This window comes from Botryllus schlosseri, chromosome 11 (assembly GCF_051294905.1).
Source record: "Botryllus schlosseri isolate E-star chromosome 11, Bs_hap1, whole genome shotgun sequence".
NCBI classification, from domain to species: domain Eukaryota; kingdom Metazoa; phylum Chordata; class Ascidiacea; order Stolidobranchia; family Styelidae; genus Botryllus; species Botryllus schlosseri.
In genome coordinates, this window is record NC_137246.1 from 15,313,703 (window position 1) to 15,329,721 (window position 16,019).

Genomic DNA, 16,019 nt, shown 5'->3' on the forward strand with positions numbered 1-16,019 from the left:
ATATCGTCGAAAGTATCGGACAAATGGCAGGAGTAATTGAGCTCACTGTAGTCGACATAGACGTTTATTTTCCGATTTAGCGATATCGACCCAAGTTCAACATTAAAGCAGACCTTCCTTGTCGATATCAAAGCCGCGGTACTCCATGGGTGGTCCAGACTACTTAGTACTCTCGTTCCTGTGTGATTGCCGGCATCGCAACGAAACAAAAACGTAACCGGTAATAAACCAGGTATTTCCGTACCGCGTAAATACCGCGCTCTCTCGAAAATTAATAAAATCTCAATCCGTCAAAAGGTAAAATCTTTTCACGACGAAGCGACCCGTCTCAAAGTCGGAACCTTGTCATACATCATTTAACTCTCCGCCGCGGAGAATGGTATAATTGTGTAAGCCGCTCTTAGGGCCCGGTAAAAGCTGTAGGCAAAAAAGTTTCCGCATCGGAAACGGTACAAAAATCAATCCTGAAGAGAATCGCGCGGCCCTCTACACGGGTTTTATCGATTTCGCGCATATGCGGATTACACGACAATTTGACAGGCGAAAATAAATAGTAATCAGTCACCGGGGCGGATTCAAAGAGCACAACAAAGCCGCGCAGCGCCCCGTCGATTGTTGTCGTCGGCCTGAGCGCGATTGATCTGCCTGCGCCTTGTAGGAATCGCCTTAGGCACCGTCGACTGCATTGTATCTATATTTTTATACTTATACTTATCCTTATCTGCACGAACAGGTGCACTGTAAATACATGGGTGGAAAATAGGTGTATTTACCAGATTTCCTGCATAGCGTATGGCACAAATCCGACTATTCCGACCCATTCTACTGGGCGAAAGCGAGTCGAATACACCAAGACTTGTGGAGACATATCGCAGGGGTGTTTGTGGGTCCTGTTTATGTGTACTTCTACCATTTTACCGCTTCTGATGGTGGTACACAAAAGCAGATCCACCCCACATCTGGGATAGATCTCAATAAGAATTGGTATGTGTGCATGTGCATGTGCACTGTGCAGGTTTGCATTGTATACGTAGCGGATAGTTTGCTTGCACCGGTCGTCGGAAACGTGACTGCTACATTTTTAGAATGTCCCACTTGGTCAAAGATCGTGGTGTCGGTTAAAACGAGCGTATGCTTAGCCTTGGTGTGGTGGCCGTATGTTTACCTCGTGGCCAGCTTGCATTTCTGTAGGATTAGCGCTAATACCAATTTGAACTGATGGCATGAATTTTGGTGTATCTGTCTGTCTTTCTGAACAGTTTCCTGCTATAAACTCTCCCTTCATCCAGTTTGCTACTAAAACACTTACTCGCTAAGTGATTTGACTTGGGTTGCATTTAAAACTTATGGTTGTTTTAATCACAGGCCTTTTTAAAAATGTGTTTTTTTAAGTTGTAAAATCATGCCATAATTGTGCAAATACTTTCCAAAAATCCTTTTGTATGAGCCTACGGGCAATTACCACCCGATATAGCCGACATACGATATGGGAGGGTTGGAACCCTCAAAATAGTCGGTTCAACAGCTATAGTACGTAGATATTTCGTCAAATGAGGTATATTTACCCTATATTTTCAAGTGTCATGTCAATGTCAATCCATTATGACGTCACAATTAAGTATTCGTGGCGTAATGGCCTAAATAAACATGTTTGTTTTGAGTTGATTTTTGTTTTAAATGCAGCCCTAGATTTGTCGCTGATATGATATATTCCAAGGTTTCGGATTGTAGCAACAATCGGCTGCATTGCACGCAGATATATGCCTCCATCTGCTTTTCTTGATCAAGATACATCCCGTACCATGGTGGTAATCATTGGCTTGGTCAAGAAGCAAAAGATGCTCTTTCCTCACAAATTTTATATTTTTTCGATGAGACTCATTTCTTTGGTTACATCACAATGTATCGGTCACGTCACTTTACTGTCGAACATTTTGCACCTTTAAATTTATCAATCTCCCTACTCCCGTTTCCGGTGACGAAAAACTCTACTTGGAAATCAACACCTCAATGTTGCCACATTACATCGTAAACCGGACCGAATCGCATTCTCGCCATTGCGAGAATTCTCTCAAGAACCGCGCGAATTCTTTTTCAGCATCCCTACCCGTCCGAAGAGCAGAAAAAAACGTTAGCCAGCCAAACAGGACTGACGATACTGCAAGTTAATAACTGGTGAGTACCCTGCGATATTGATGAGAAGGCTCTGTTTCGCCACGTCACGTCTGATTAGCCTGACGGCCGGTATCTAGGCTCCGGCTGCTTGCGTCTCGATATAGGCGAGCCGTGGGAACATTTCCACAGCGCGATACAATCTCTTACCGGCGACGCTGTAATGCCGCGGATGTAGAAAAGTGGTTAAAGTACCGGCTACGTCGCGCCAAGTATGATGAATACGGAAATGGAATCGGAATTTGTTTGTGCCGGTGTACTTGAATGTGGAATCGTTCTGACATTGCGTATACTGAGTGGTTCTATAAGATACGACACCAATATCGAAGTTCACTTTGCTTGTAGGCTGTATAAGCGAATGATCTGAAATTACTTAGCTGACTAACTGACGTGATATGAAATGTCCTACCTCATTTAAGTATTGCCCTGTCCAGTACAATATGTATGAATTGAATCGATCTCTAGTAGTGAGATCTAGCAGTAAGATCCTAGGCCAATATTGAAGTTTAATTTTCTTGCCCTCTGTACCATAGATCAAGGCCAGTAAATTACTTACAAAGTAACTAGTTAGCGAAACATGAACTGCGTGTAACCTCATTTGACCATTGCCGTATTCCGTACAATATTTTTGAAGTGAAGCTATATCTAGTAATAATTGCAGTGATATATTCAATACTTATCTGAATCCACAAGCCCTCAACTTGTCTCATTAGCGAGGTGTTTACTAAATTTATATTGATCGCTATTAGTAGTTTCGCTGTGATGTTCAATTTATTGTGCTATGGCTGTGTCGGAATCCGCTATAATCATGGGGTAGGTGGCGTTACAATATTCGAAATTTCACTGGGCCATCAACGTTATGGAAGTACCAATCAAAGGTGGTCAATTGTCACCATGGTCAGTAACGAAGTACTTCTACTTTTTCGGACTACTTGCCTAGTTCAGCCTAATTGCACTACTTACTCAAGTGCTTATGATTTTAGACAATTTACTTGTAAATGGTTACTTCTGTTGGGTAAAAATCGTAATACGGTTTTCTATACTTCTACATGCGTAGCCATGGTGACGTCTATAAGTAATCCGGAAAATCCGATGCTTTTACGCCTTACGCAGTGCAGCGGTCTCCGACCATCATTAACATGAATTCGCGTTAATTCGCGCAATACACATCAGAAACGCTAAACCTATTCTCATTACCTCCAAATTAGACCGGTGCATCGCACACAATGAGCTGCAGAACAGCAGTGAGCGAGCCCGCGAAAGGGAAATCGTGATGACAGAATGATGTATCATAGCCATCCTATCGCATCCCGGACCTTGCTCAAACAGCAATCGATCAAACGGGTAGCTTCCACTCTCCCGCCTTCGGGCCCGCGAACAATGCATCGACAAACACGCCATGCCAGCTCTCCGTCACATCGATGACACTGCGTGAATAGAAACGGCTCTGGCGATAAAGAGCGTTTACATCGCTTCAATAACGTACGGCCCACGACTATTTGCGAACGTATTTCGTGACCGCAGATTTCTTGGCGATTTCATCCGCTGGAATTCGTGTTGGGATCGGCGAATTGATACGTTAATAGTGTATAGGAATATAATAGATGTCGTGTTTGCTGAGTTGTATGCCTTCGAACGAGCGGGTCTGTGTCTGCTACTGTGTAGGACGGAGGATGAACAATTTGAACATGAGCAAATAGGGACGCTTGTGGAGAATCGTACGGGAAGCCTCTCAAATCGTGATGCGTTGAATGCAGGCCAGCGCCTCGTTACGGGAGAATAATGTGTACTCTGCACACAAAACTTGGAGTTTTTTGGAAAGTCACTTTTGTCAGCACGACAGAAGCTTTTCTCTGACAGTAATTTCTGTTGATCCGGCATAAATACGTCCCGATTCTTTTGTACGCGATGGTCCCGTTTTAAGACCCGTGTGAAATACGATGTATCCACATCTCGTGGGGGACAAGTTCAGGCAACCATTGGGGAAATATTGGCGCTGAGAGAAACGGTCAAAGTACTCAACGCTGCTACAGAAGTAGAAGTAGTATCGAAAATTTCTACTCAATTATGAGTAGAAGTAGTAATTTCGAAGTCATGTCCGAACTGCATCAAATAGACGCAAAAACGAAGATATGAAAAGTACTCAACAAGTAACTTTTTACGTATAGGTTTGATCGATCGATCCTATACTTCCAGCAGTTAATCGGATGTGCCTGTTTTCTAAATTGCAGGGTACATCCCGCCACTAACGCAAAGTCACCAATGACACTAAAATAGGTGCAATTTTCAAAAGTATATTCACTTATCGTGATATAGGGGGTCTTTAGTCTTGTTTGTTTCTCTGTGATATTTAATGTGTTTCGACTACATTGGTCATTTTACACGAGGTTGATATTCTGTATGTAATTTCGTAAGTGCAGAGTTGTAGCGCGGTACATTTCTAAGCTTTCTTGAAACTTCAGATGTCGATGAGGAGCCTGGGTAAACCTCCAAGACTTAGGGAGGAATTCCAGAGTCGAACTAGGTCGTACTCGAACCCACAACCTATTGGTGTTGTAGCTGCGGAACGTACCACTACGCTATCTCGCCATGGTTTCGCGCCTTGTCATGACAAATTCGGTCGTTAAAGTGCTGCAAACATATCCAAAAGCTAGGTTCTACTTTACGAAATCCAAAGTGTATAATGTAAATAGTTTTGCCTAAGATATTGTTAAGTGGAAGTAGTGTTGAAGCATAGCCCCTTTAGTGAGTAGCTCAGGTAGGCGAAACATACTTGGGAACTCGTAAAAATTATACGTATACTTCGTTCCTGGCGACCATTGGATGCTGACAACAATAGTCAGGCTGTAGCTATTGTAAAAATCGCATCCCACGTCCGCCTCAAATTCTAATATATGCGCGGTGACGTGTTGTTACGTACAATATGTTGATAGAAAAGTTGGTTGGGCCCAAATTGGCTAACCCATGGAACAGAATGGTGTTCTGTGTTCCACAGTAGTGGACCTTTGATCAGCATAGAAAGAACAGCTGTGTCAAGCATTTTGTGTGTCGGTAACACTCGTTAAGCTTGGTTCTCAAAATACTCGAAAATTGTAACCAGCTCGTGTAACCCTACACGGGAAAGACCTCAATAGACATTTCGTTAATCGCGGCGCGAGATTTGTGCGCAGATGAAATGATCCACGCACCTGCCTTTAATCGGTTTAACGTGTGCGATACGCCGCATTCCGCGATACACCGCCACCTACTTAGGCTGTGGTAGGTAGAGTCTTTCGCTGTGGTAGTACAGCAACGGCGCGCCCGATAGCGCGGAGGGATAATTCAAATTGACCGTACAGTTCACTGCCTATTAAAAGTCAATTGTCCGTACGCCTCGTTAGTCCCGAGATTCGATTTTACTGCGAAATGTCTTTGTTGCGTTTGCCGCAAGTTAGAGAACCTGGCTGATCCAGTGTGCTGCTTTCGTCTTTGTTGCTCCTCATACGAACTGAATTGAACTGTCCGGCTTTGACGTCGTCAAACGTGGCATCGATTAGTTTGTATCAAATCCAAGCTTAATCGAGATTCGAGAGTAATTTGATTTGCAAGCGCCAATGTACTGCTACCTTGGTGTTTTCGCATGACCGGTAATTGCGGGCGGTTTGCGTTATTGGATTTTTGACTGCACGCGTAATGACTGGAAACGCAGATAAATCATTTTCTTGACTGTCCTCCAGCGAATTAATTACCGATTCGGGCGTTTTCGGGTAGCGGTGTGGATAGAACGTGGGAGTGGCAATGTGGGCCAAAGTGGTCAACGTTAGTAGATGAGCAGAAGTAGAAGTAATATAAATCTATGCTCAATAATATGTAGAAGTGGCGATTTCGGATATGTGTCAAAACTACTTCGAATGGATGCAGAAGATGGAGGTCTTAACGATACTCGCGTATAGTTTTAAAAGGTCGATTATCTCGCTAATCGTTAGCAGTAAATCGGAGATGGGTACTTACTAACATGCATGACCAACGCAAAATGACTGATGGCAGTATAAATAGATGGGCGCTATTTCCGAAACTATGTTTCAGCTGCAGTTTTATAGTCGCTATTCGCCCAGTTATTAGTACAATGTCACTGATGAATGCGATTCAAACTTATACCAAAACTCTTTTCTACTTAACCAAATTTCAAATGTAAAAAATGGATAGTGTTGGGTAACAAGCTGAAAGTAAAAGAGGAAACGGTCTATGTAAGCAAAATCGACTTGACGATCCCGGAAAAGTAGAACCACCATTTTACTGACCCCCCTGGTCTCGGGGGTAGTAAACTACAAGTTTTCGCTGGTAGTTGAAGTGAAGTGAAGTACAAGTAGAACTGGTGATTTGCAAGTAAGTACAAAAGTAAGTAGTCGAAAACAGTGGTTCTCAACCGCCGGTCCGTGGCAAGTCTCCCGCCGGTCCGCCAGATGTATTAGGATATTATATCCCAATTCCAAAATGCAAGAAGTTGGGCGCTTGTCCATTAATTAGATGATATAAAACATCAAATTTAATTAGAAATGTGGAACGTGCCATTTTGTATGTTATCGCAATAGAGGGTTATGACAGGGGCGGGCAACTTGTCCAGTCGGCGGGCAGGATATAGGGTAAATGAAGTATTTGGCGGGCCGGATTACAGAATATGTACATTAATTGCGTATTTATCCACCTATACAAGGAATAAATCGTATATCGTATTTAATGTAAACTTCAAGTTTAAAGCATAGAGACCAAAAACAGTATGTCATGTATTTATTAACAGTAGCTGTTGAAGTCAATCAGACGTCTGTGGTCGGTTAAAGTTGTCAATAATTTTGACTCTGGCTGCATGCCGCATGTAGCCACCCTTAGTAAAGACTGCACTGCACGTGAACACCAGGAGTTTTACTTTCAGGGTAGAAACTCTCTGCGGGCAGGATCCGGCCCGCGGGTCGTATGTTGCCCGTCTCTGGTTTACTGTCTACTTTGAACGTGCGTTACAGTGGCGCAACTGTTAAAAAGTGGCCTGCAGCTAGTTTTGGACAAATTTTATGTGAAAACTGCGGAGATTTTAAAATAAACTTAGTTTAATTCCGATTAAAAGAATTTCTCATATTATATTTACGTTGCAGTCGTAATTACCTTTAGGGGAACTTTTGATTTTTGAAGGTTCACCGGTTCACAACATTTGTTTTACGGGTTCAGAGGTCAAAAAGTTTGAGAGCCGCAGGTCTAGAGTCTAGCCAGACCTACTTATGCCTATAAAATGAACACTGTGAAGTATAATTAAAAGTAGCGATTTTCATGCATGTTAGTAAAATAGTAAGTATTCTCGGCCTAGTTTTGCGTAAGATCTGAAAACTGTGCAGTACACGTAAAAGTAGCGATTGTCATTTACCAAGTAATTGAAAAAAGTAGGTATTCTTCTCCAAGTTTTACCTAAAATAACTGAAAACTGTATAAGTACAATTATATCCACTTGAGTAAGAATCGCAATGAAGCAAAACGTACTGGAGTAATCCGAAAAAGTAGAAGTACTTAGTTACTGACCGCCTCTGCTTTTAATCAATCTTGTGCGTACCCGGAGCAAAGTTGTTTTCAGGTTTCGCGTTTGTGCGCGTGCTTCAAGATACAACCTATTTAAAACCGCGCAATTCACAATAGATTGTTTTGCACGTAACAGTATGTACGACACTGTACAGAACATTCAATGCGAAGTACTCGCTGGTATGAGCGTAATCATAACAACGTTTTGGATACCAAGTCAACCGACGCTGTAGCGCGAGCGATCGGCGTAAATGTCACGTACGATGTCAATACCATGTCACGTACAGTCGTACAGAAACGCGCAGCGTAATGCGATCGCTCGTTGTCACCTATTTCGCGGGGCGAAATTTCCCTGGTATCCCCATACCATTCCGGCCGCCTTGAGTCTCGAAATGATCCGTATCGGTAAACTTGAGGGCAAGCGCGTTTCATTTGCGTTTACTGTCCCTTTGCACTCTCGAAGTCAACTTCTCGCGTCGCTGCCAATGTGTGGCGGACAATGTCGGCGTATGAGTAAACGATAAGCCGGAATGTGACCCATTTCATTGTCGGGATTAATCCGCGCGTCCGCGATGGCAGTGACGTAATACTAGCCCTGTGCGACTGCGGTGTTTCCGCGCGGTTGTTGGCGACTGTGGCTTGACGCGGTGTCGTTTTGTTTCGCAGGTTTATCAACGCGAGGCGGAGAATCGTGCAGCCGATGATAGACCAGTCCAATCGGGCAGGTGAGTTTGGACTTTTGTGTCAGTAGGCTGGGGTGAAATCTCGGGTGTAATTGCGACACGAGGTGGCGGTGGTGGACAGTAACGATGTACCTCTACTTACTAATCCTGTACCTCTAAATACTTACTCAATTGGATGTGATTTTAGTCTATTTCTACTAAACAGTATTCAGTCTTTTATGCAAAACTAGACATAGAATACATAGTTTTTCACTTGGAATTATCTACTTTTACTTGTGATCAAATCGAAATTTAGACGACACTTCTACTTGAGTACCAACGGTGACTACTTTCAAAACCTGCGCCTCTTAACGCGCAAGGAATCTGCACCACCCGGGGTGACCGAACTACACAGCATTGCTGCTCAAGTAGAAGTAGAAACAACATCGTATCGATCACAAATATAGTAGTAGCGAATTCCGATATATGTCATAACTACTTCAAGTCGAAGTATAAAATGAAAAGGTTTGAAGAGTGCTCGAGTAATTAGTTCTTAAACCCGTGGTTCACACAATTTTAAGGGGTAATAAGATGTGGCTGCTTAGATGTATCTTCGCGACTTAAACACACCACTGATTAGTAATGGTAATGCCGCCACAAATAGGTGAAGTCTTCGAATATACAGTGAGTTACCGTGATACAGGAGCCATTTTCTGGCTATTTGTTTTATAATTTCACTAAACAAAGTGGTGCAATTTTGTCTTAAACTAATTTCTACTTTTCCAAACCCAAAGTGTAACACTTAGTAGTTTTGAATAAGTATCTTGCCTAGAAGACGTGGAAGTATTCTAAAAGTCCTTGAGCTTGAATAGGACGTTATATTTCTGTCCTTGATGTTTGTCGCAGCATATGCACCGATTCATGATATAAAACATACATCATGATCTTTGCATATACATACCTTGAGTGCATGACATACATATGCATGTGCCGCTGGACAAATAAGGTACAGATATAGTTTTGTAAGGCTTTTTAAGTCCGGCACCACGTCTCCATGCTATCCCGAAAATGGTGAGCGCCAGACGGGGAAGGCACACATACCACATTATGTCTCAAGTCAGCCCCGGCCAGGGATTGAACCCACGACCACCGATCAAGAAGCCGGACGCTCCACCATCACAGCATCTTTGAAAACTTTGAATTTAACAACAGGTCATCACCAGGACTCTAGGAGTTGGTGCATAGCGCCACCTCGCGGATTTTATACCACGCGTTTATCCTTGTAAGCGTTTCGGTAAAATTAGTTCTCATATATACTCAGTAACGCCACGTCATGTCCACCGAATCGCCTCGCCTCTTAGCCTCTTTATCTTGCACCACTATAAGGTTAATTTAACGGGATACCAGCACACGAATTCCTGCTCCACTTAGCAGTCATATAAGACAGTTTATAACAGGACACGAAGTCGTCTATACCGGCAATCTGGCATGTCTTCGATATAATTTGCCAGCATTCGTATTCTTTCATAGTAGCATGCTATCGGAAATATTCTAGGGCTGTGTATCATGATATTAACCGAAATGATGCTTTTTTCAGTGTCCGGAGCAATGGGCGTCGGACCGTATAGTCCTGACGGACAGCCCATGGGTGGTTTTATTATGGACGGTCAAGGACCCCACATGCCTTTGCAGTATGGTTGGCCCCCAGGTTGGTATTCAAATCAATTTGATTACAATGCATTCCATTTATGTTTTTCGTAATAATTCTTCAAAATACTCAATATTCAGGAATGCAAGCGGACATGATGGCCTCCCGCAACATGCCTTTCAACCCGTCCGTGACCGTGTCACCCTCCCACCACCACCATCACGGGCCAGGTGCCAGCGCCCTGTCCCATCAGCTACGCCCGCCGGTTCACACGCAAGCAATGGCACTACTGCCGGGGCAGTACCACCATCCTCACGCCGCCGCCGCTGCAGCGATGATGATGCCACACCACGCAGGCGCCGGGCTGGGACACGCGCACGGACACCATCCAGGGCAGAACCCGGCGTCGTTGGTCAACCCCAGCGATTTAGCGTCGCACATGCTGGGCCACCCTTGCTAGCGAGACGCGGGCTGATGCCTGAATAGCTGTTGATGGCCGCTGCGTTCCTACTGTGACGGGGGCACGGGACATGGAATCGTTACTCACTGCCATAAAGGGGCGTGTAATACGGCGAGTCGGCCTCGGAACAGAGAGGGACCGATATGCCGCGTGACTTCCTGGGAGGCCCATAGGACGCATATGACCACGATTTACGGTATATCGGAGGGAGGGATTCACGAATTCGAATATGATCCGGTTTTGCATAGAGAACACGGACCCGCTTGCACTCCGAAATTCCTACGGTTCCCGATCTTGGTAGAGTTGTTGTCCGGTGGAAAATGGTGAAATGTAGCACTAAAAACGATCCCTGGTTCTGGAAAATAGTCTGAAATCCGGACGCGCTGGAACCCGAACCGCCCGAACTCAAAAGGAAACCGAAATTCAGACAACGTCTCGGGGTATGCCGCCGGAAACCGAATAGAACTGACCGAATTTCTTTGCTATTTTCGTCCGCCGCTATTGTTGTTATTATCTTTGTTTCGTTTTTTTATCCGATATAATTGTTATCGTTAATATTATTGTTCTTATTATTATTACCATCATCCTTTTTAGTAGATTCCAGTATTCTTTCACGATCCGGTTCCGTGGATCGGTAAATTTTAATAAATAAATACCAGCAATACAGCGGTCACTGAGGAGTTTGCGGATTCCATGTTATTCGTATATGTTTGAGGCAATGTACCTATATTGTCACAGGATTTGTTGTGGGAAATCTTCCTCTAAATAGCTTACTCATCTCGTCTGTGGAAAGGTCACAGGTCGCAGGTCGCCTAGAAATCGTATATAATCACAGATCCCCTCTCAGATATCTTACAGCAGTGATTCTCAACCGGTGGTCCACGAAGCATTCTGAGTGAGTCCGCGAAACCTCTAAATTTGCAAAATGATTGATAACCTAATTTCTTACAAAACAAGACAAAACCATGAAACTGGTAAAATTATCTGTCACTTATGGTAATTGTAATCCAAAGACGCACGTTGATTTTACTGGGGCTTCGTCTCGCAAACATTCGCTCTCTCTGCACGAAGACGTAGTCATGGTCAATATTGATGGTTTTCAGCGCGTAGTAAATCCGCAGTCACTTCGATCGCGAGCCTCATCATTGTAGCACGAAGGACATTGGGATATCGCGAAAATGAAACAGATGGCTCGACTTTATATCGCAAGGCCTTCCATTAATCGCCACATTGAAAATCTCGTTAAGAGTTGCGACGCTTGCCGTAATGTAATGAGAGTGCCTGATCGTCAGTATCGCGAATGGCCCAAAACCTGTGAAAGCGTTGAACGGATTCACTTGGACTTCGCAGGTCCAATAAAAAATAAAATGTTTCTTGTCATCGTCGATGTGTACATATTATACGTACCGTCTACGACAGTGCTTCTCAACCGGTGGGCCGCGAACCGCCAAGCTATTTTAGGTGGGCCGCGAAGACGTCCTAACTGTTACACTTTCGTATTCAATTTTCCAACTATTCTAGACACTTTATATTCCCAAGACTAGAAGAGTTATTGCACATTCTCCTCCTCCAAATTAAATTGTTTTGCGCCCATAAGCGCCACAAGCCACGTTGCCGTGCTCACAATAATTTGTGAGCGAGATTTTCGTCACAGTCATATTGATTGAAGCGTGAAATTTGACAGTGCGTTATTGTGTATGTTTGAGATTGAAATTCATTCATTCCTGCAAAGGCTTTGCGAACGTTGATCGGGTAATGCAGCAATCCAGCTCGATTTGTCGTTATAATCAGCAAACAATTGCCACAACGCAAGTTATAGGCCTACTCATAGCCCCTTTGTGTTCGACGTAATGACGAATGGCTGATTGGATACGCGCTTGCTCGTCTGTTGTTGTTTGTGGTATTCATGGTGTTTTTCTACTACAATGGTCATTTACACCAGGCCGATATTCTTTATTATGATTCCGCATCTGACGACTATGGAGCACGGTCCACTTCCAGACCTTTTTAAAACACCGCTTAAGCAGATCGGATGGCGAGGAGCCTAGATAAGCGTTTCACGTCTGTAATCATCTGTTACATGCGGGACCTCACCTGCCCCACCCCAATCCCCCAATTGGTGCATCGAGCTTGAAAAGGGGCCAAAATTATCTCGAGAGACAACATAAATTATGGAGTATTTGTTTGGAGAGTTATTAAACTTCTTTCAAATTTTCTTCGTCCATCGGGCGAATTGACATCGTTAGATGTCTTGGTTTTAATAGCAGTATACCCATCTCCCTCATAGAATAATACGCATAATTTATGGAAATAGGCCTTTCGGTGTCGGCCATTACCGCGCCACGACCCACCAAGACATATGAAGTTTCGGCCAACATGCAACTCCGCGAATTGTGCAGTCAAAAAGGTCGACAGTGAGAAAACTTACATCAAAAAGGATCGAAACCTTCGGTATATGTATGCCGAATTGTCCATGGAATATATACGGTAGGCGCCTAAACGGCTCTCTCCAAATATCGCTGTCGCCAAAAATTCATAGTAGTATATGTAATTGGCAATGTCATTGACCGAATGCCATACATGAATTCCGGAAAATATTCACACTAGGCGCGACCAGATAACTGTAACACACTGACAACATAAACTGGCACCCGTGAGCAGTGGTTTAAACGTTAATCGCGAAGGGGCGTCTAGTGGGCCGCGCAATGAAATTTGGATGAAAAGTGGGTCGCGAACTGAAAAAGGTTGAGAAGCACTGGTCTACGATGATTAGCCAACCTAAATTGCTGACAACAAATAATATAAAGAAACTAGGGATATTGGTGGTGGAACAGGGCTGTTCAAATGGATAATTTCATCCAGAGTAATTAGAATAATAACGCCGGAACATTTCCACATATCAAAATAGAATATCACTTGAGAGGTTGCGCAAATTGCGAAAGAAGCGAAAAAGTATCAAATATGGCATGAAAGAATGTTGTTATTTTATGAAAAATTGCAGGGATGGTGTGAACGTAAGGTTCACCTTCGCGTTCTGCGTGTGAACCTTAAGAAAATTAAAGGTTCACGATCACAAACGAACCTTGGTATAGGTTCTGCACTTTGAACCTCTTTCATATATTACAATTTCACTTCATTATAACATCTTTGATTTAAACTTATTGCATTTCAACTCCGGACCACTCTATCATTGGCGCTGGCAGCATAAAAATATCAGCACTAAACGAGCATATGCACCTTGACAATCTCAAAAATTTTACTTGCTTTGTTACAAAAATTTGCTAGAAATATCCAGCTTTTCATTTGTGAATATTTAGTGACTCTCTGCTGTGAGCTTGACCCGCAATCACACAACATCAAGATCGAAATACACTACATGCAGATCAGTGGATCTTAAACCTTTTTTTTCTCCAGCGCCCCCTTTCCACAATTGCCTGGGTCTGGTGCCCCCTATTTTAAGGACTGTAGTAAAAAAAATAAGTAAGTAGTCGAATTCCGGTTTCGGGTTTGGACTTCACTATTAGACCACTCGACTAATTGACGGTACAATTGTATGTGCTATTTCCGGGATCAAATCCAGGTTGTTATAGCAACCATCGGGTAAAGCATACGGGCTCATATAGCATTTGGTTCGAGATCGATGTATACATCCCGAATTCTCCTCTGCCATTGGCACTACAGTAGGGTTACCATCGTCCTTTATGATACGATGAAGAAATTTTCCGATGATTTAATTTTGTAGCTCTCAAATGCAGGTAATCATTTTGGCCAAAACGCTTCAAAACAGCTTTAATGTACAAAGGGCATCACTCTCAAAAGTTGTACAGTACAGTGCCTTTGGATTTCGACACGCAGTGCACTGCAGGATACAGTACCTAGTTCAAAACATTTTGTGGAAAATACCCCGAGCTAATATTTTCATCATATCAAAACACAACAAAACTGCGATGCAATGAAAAGATAGGAAGGTGTCGAAACAACTTGGAGTAGGTATCGTGACGGGAGTGTTGGCGCGGAATTGGCAATCCAAAAGTACGCCAAAATCATTTTACAAGAATTAGAATAAACTACTGCATTCATGGAAACATCGTAGGTGGATATTTCGCGATGAACGCAACGACAAACGTTGTGATTTAACAGATTTTGTCGAATGCTAGTTTGCAATGAGAACCAAGGGATATAGGCTTATAGACTTTAGTGAGGAGCGGATCGACAAATTCTATGGTCCGACTCCGATCCGGTTTTTCAATTCTCTGGTCCGGCTCCGGTCGTATCAGGAAAAAGTACTGATCCGGCTCCGGCCAAAAATGAAAAAGTCCGGTCGGAAATCCGGCCCTACACGTTACGGTGGTTCATTGAATTTCAAAATATGGATCTTTTATTTTCGCACTGGCTTGGCGGCTACTTGTCCGTGATTGGTTGGTAGTTATTTAGTTACAAACCTCATGCTTATCCAGTGGCGGCTCGTGACAATATCGGGTGGTGGGGCAAGGGCTGCGAGCGACTTTTATCAACATGACGTCACAATGGCGTTTTCCAACGTAAAAAAGTAACTTTATGATGGTCACATGAATTTCCCGACAACAGTGATTTTAACGTAGGTGCCGCGAGAGGTTTGCCGGTGAGCCGTGACTTGAAGTGTGGTAACAAATGTTTTATTCATTTATTTTTAATCAAAGGATTATTTTACAAAATGTACGTGAACTAAGAATCGTCCCTATGCTACGAATCAAGTATCAGGTCATCCTTAGTAGCATGCGTTTTGATTTCATGGTAGAGTTATAGATTACGCAAATCGATAGACCCTAAAATCCGACCGTCACCCCAAATTCGAAATCCGGATCCAGTCCGGCCAGGTAAAAAAACATTGAAATCCTGCTCCGGCTCCTGAACCGGACTGTGGCCATCTCTGGTTACGACCAGGTGATAATAGGCAACCAAAGCGGAGGCACCCGGCGTACGATTGGATCAATAGACCGGACAACTTCTAGACCTCTCATTTTCGCTCTAAAGGCAACTGCGTAAACTACGTACGGAATAAAGATTCAATACGATTCATGTTCGCACTTGACTTGACCTGACTAATTCCAATGACTAGAACTCGAGAGATTGCGTAAGCCTAACTGGAAAGGTCAACGAGTTCGGACACATACGCAATTGTTATCTCATAGATTGGGCCTGTCATATTGAATCCAGAACATCAATTTGAATGGTCTTTGAAGAACTAAGGACAGCAGCCTCGGAACTTCGGTCTCGGAACAACGTAGGACATTTTGGCCTTGAAACTGGAGACTGTGACACAACACATACGGCTTACTGTCTATAAGTCTGCTGCGAAATCGCCGTTGGAAAATATATTAATCAATAAATACATGAATAAAAGCCGTAACTTAGTATACTGTTACAAGAAATCATCGAGAAGTAGCATACGCAATCTCATAACCCATTCCGGTATGGTACACTGTCAAAATCAATGCAAACAGACGAACACCGAACTTTGAGTAAAATAGATCGAGGAATAGGCTGATCGAATGAT

General features: G+C 43.3%; 1 protein-coding gene and 1 long non-coding RNA gene across 5 annotated transcripts in view; one reads left to right on the plus strand and one right to left on the minus strand.

The window, feature by feature from the left end:
• LOC145451135 (homeobox protein Meis1-like) overlaps positions 1-11,161 on the plus strand; it is a 63,309-nt gene extending 52,148 nt beyond the window's left edge. For all 4 annotated transcript variants that reach the window (XM_080329635.1, XM_080329634.1, XM_080329633.1 and 1 more), the window contains 4 exons: positions 2,099-2,175; positions 8,380-8,438; positions 9,973-10,083; positions 10,164-11,161. In XM_080329635.1, the coding sequence (XP_080185761.1) occupies positions 2,099-2,175; positions 8,380-8,438; positions 9,973-10,083; positions 10,164-10,483 (567 nt within the window). In that variant the 3' untranslated portion in view covers positions 10,484-11,161. The remainder of the gene's footprint in view (positions 1-2,098; positions 2,176-8,379; positions 8,439-9,972; positions 10,084-10,163) is intronic.
• The window catches only part of LOC145451154 (uncharacterized), a 46,717-nt gene that overhangs the window by 14,913 nt on the left and 15,785 nt on the right, over positions 1-16,019 (minus strand). The window lies entirely within an intron of this gene.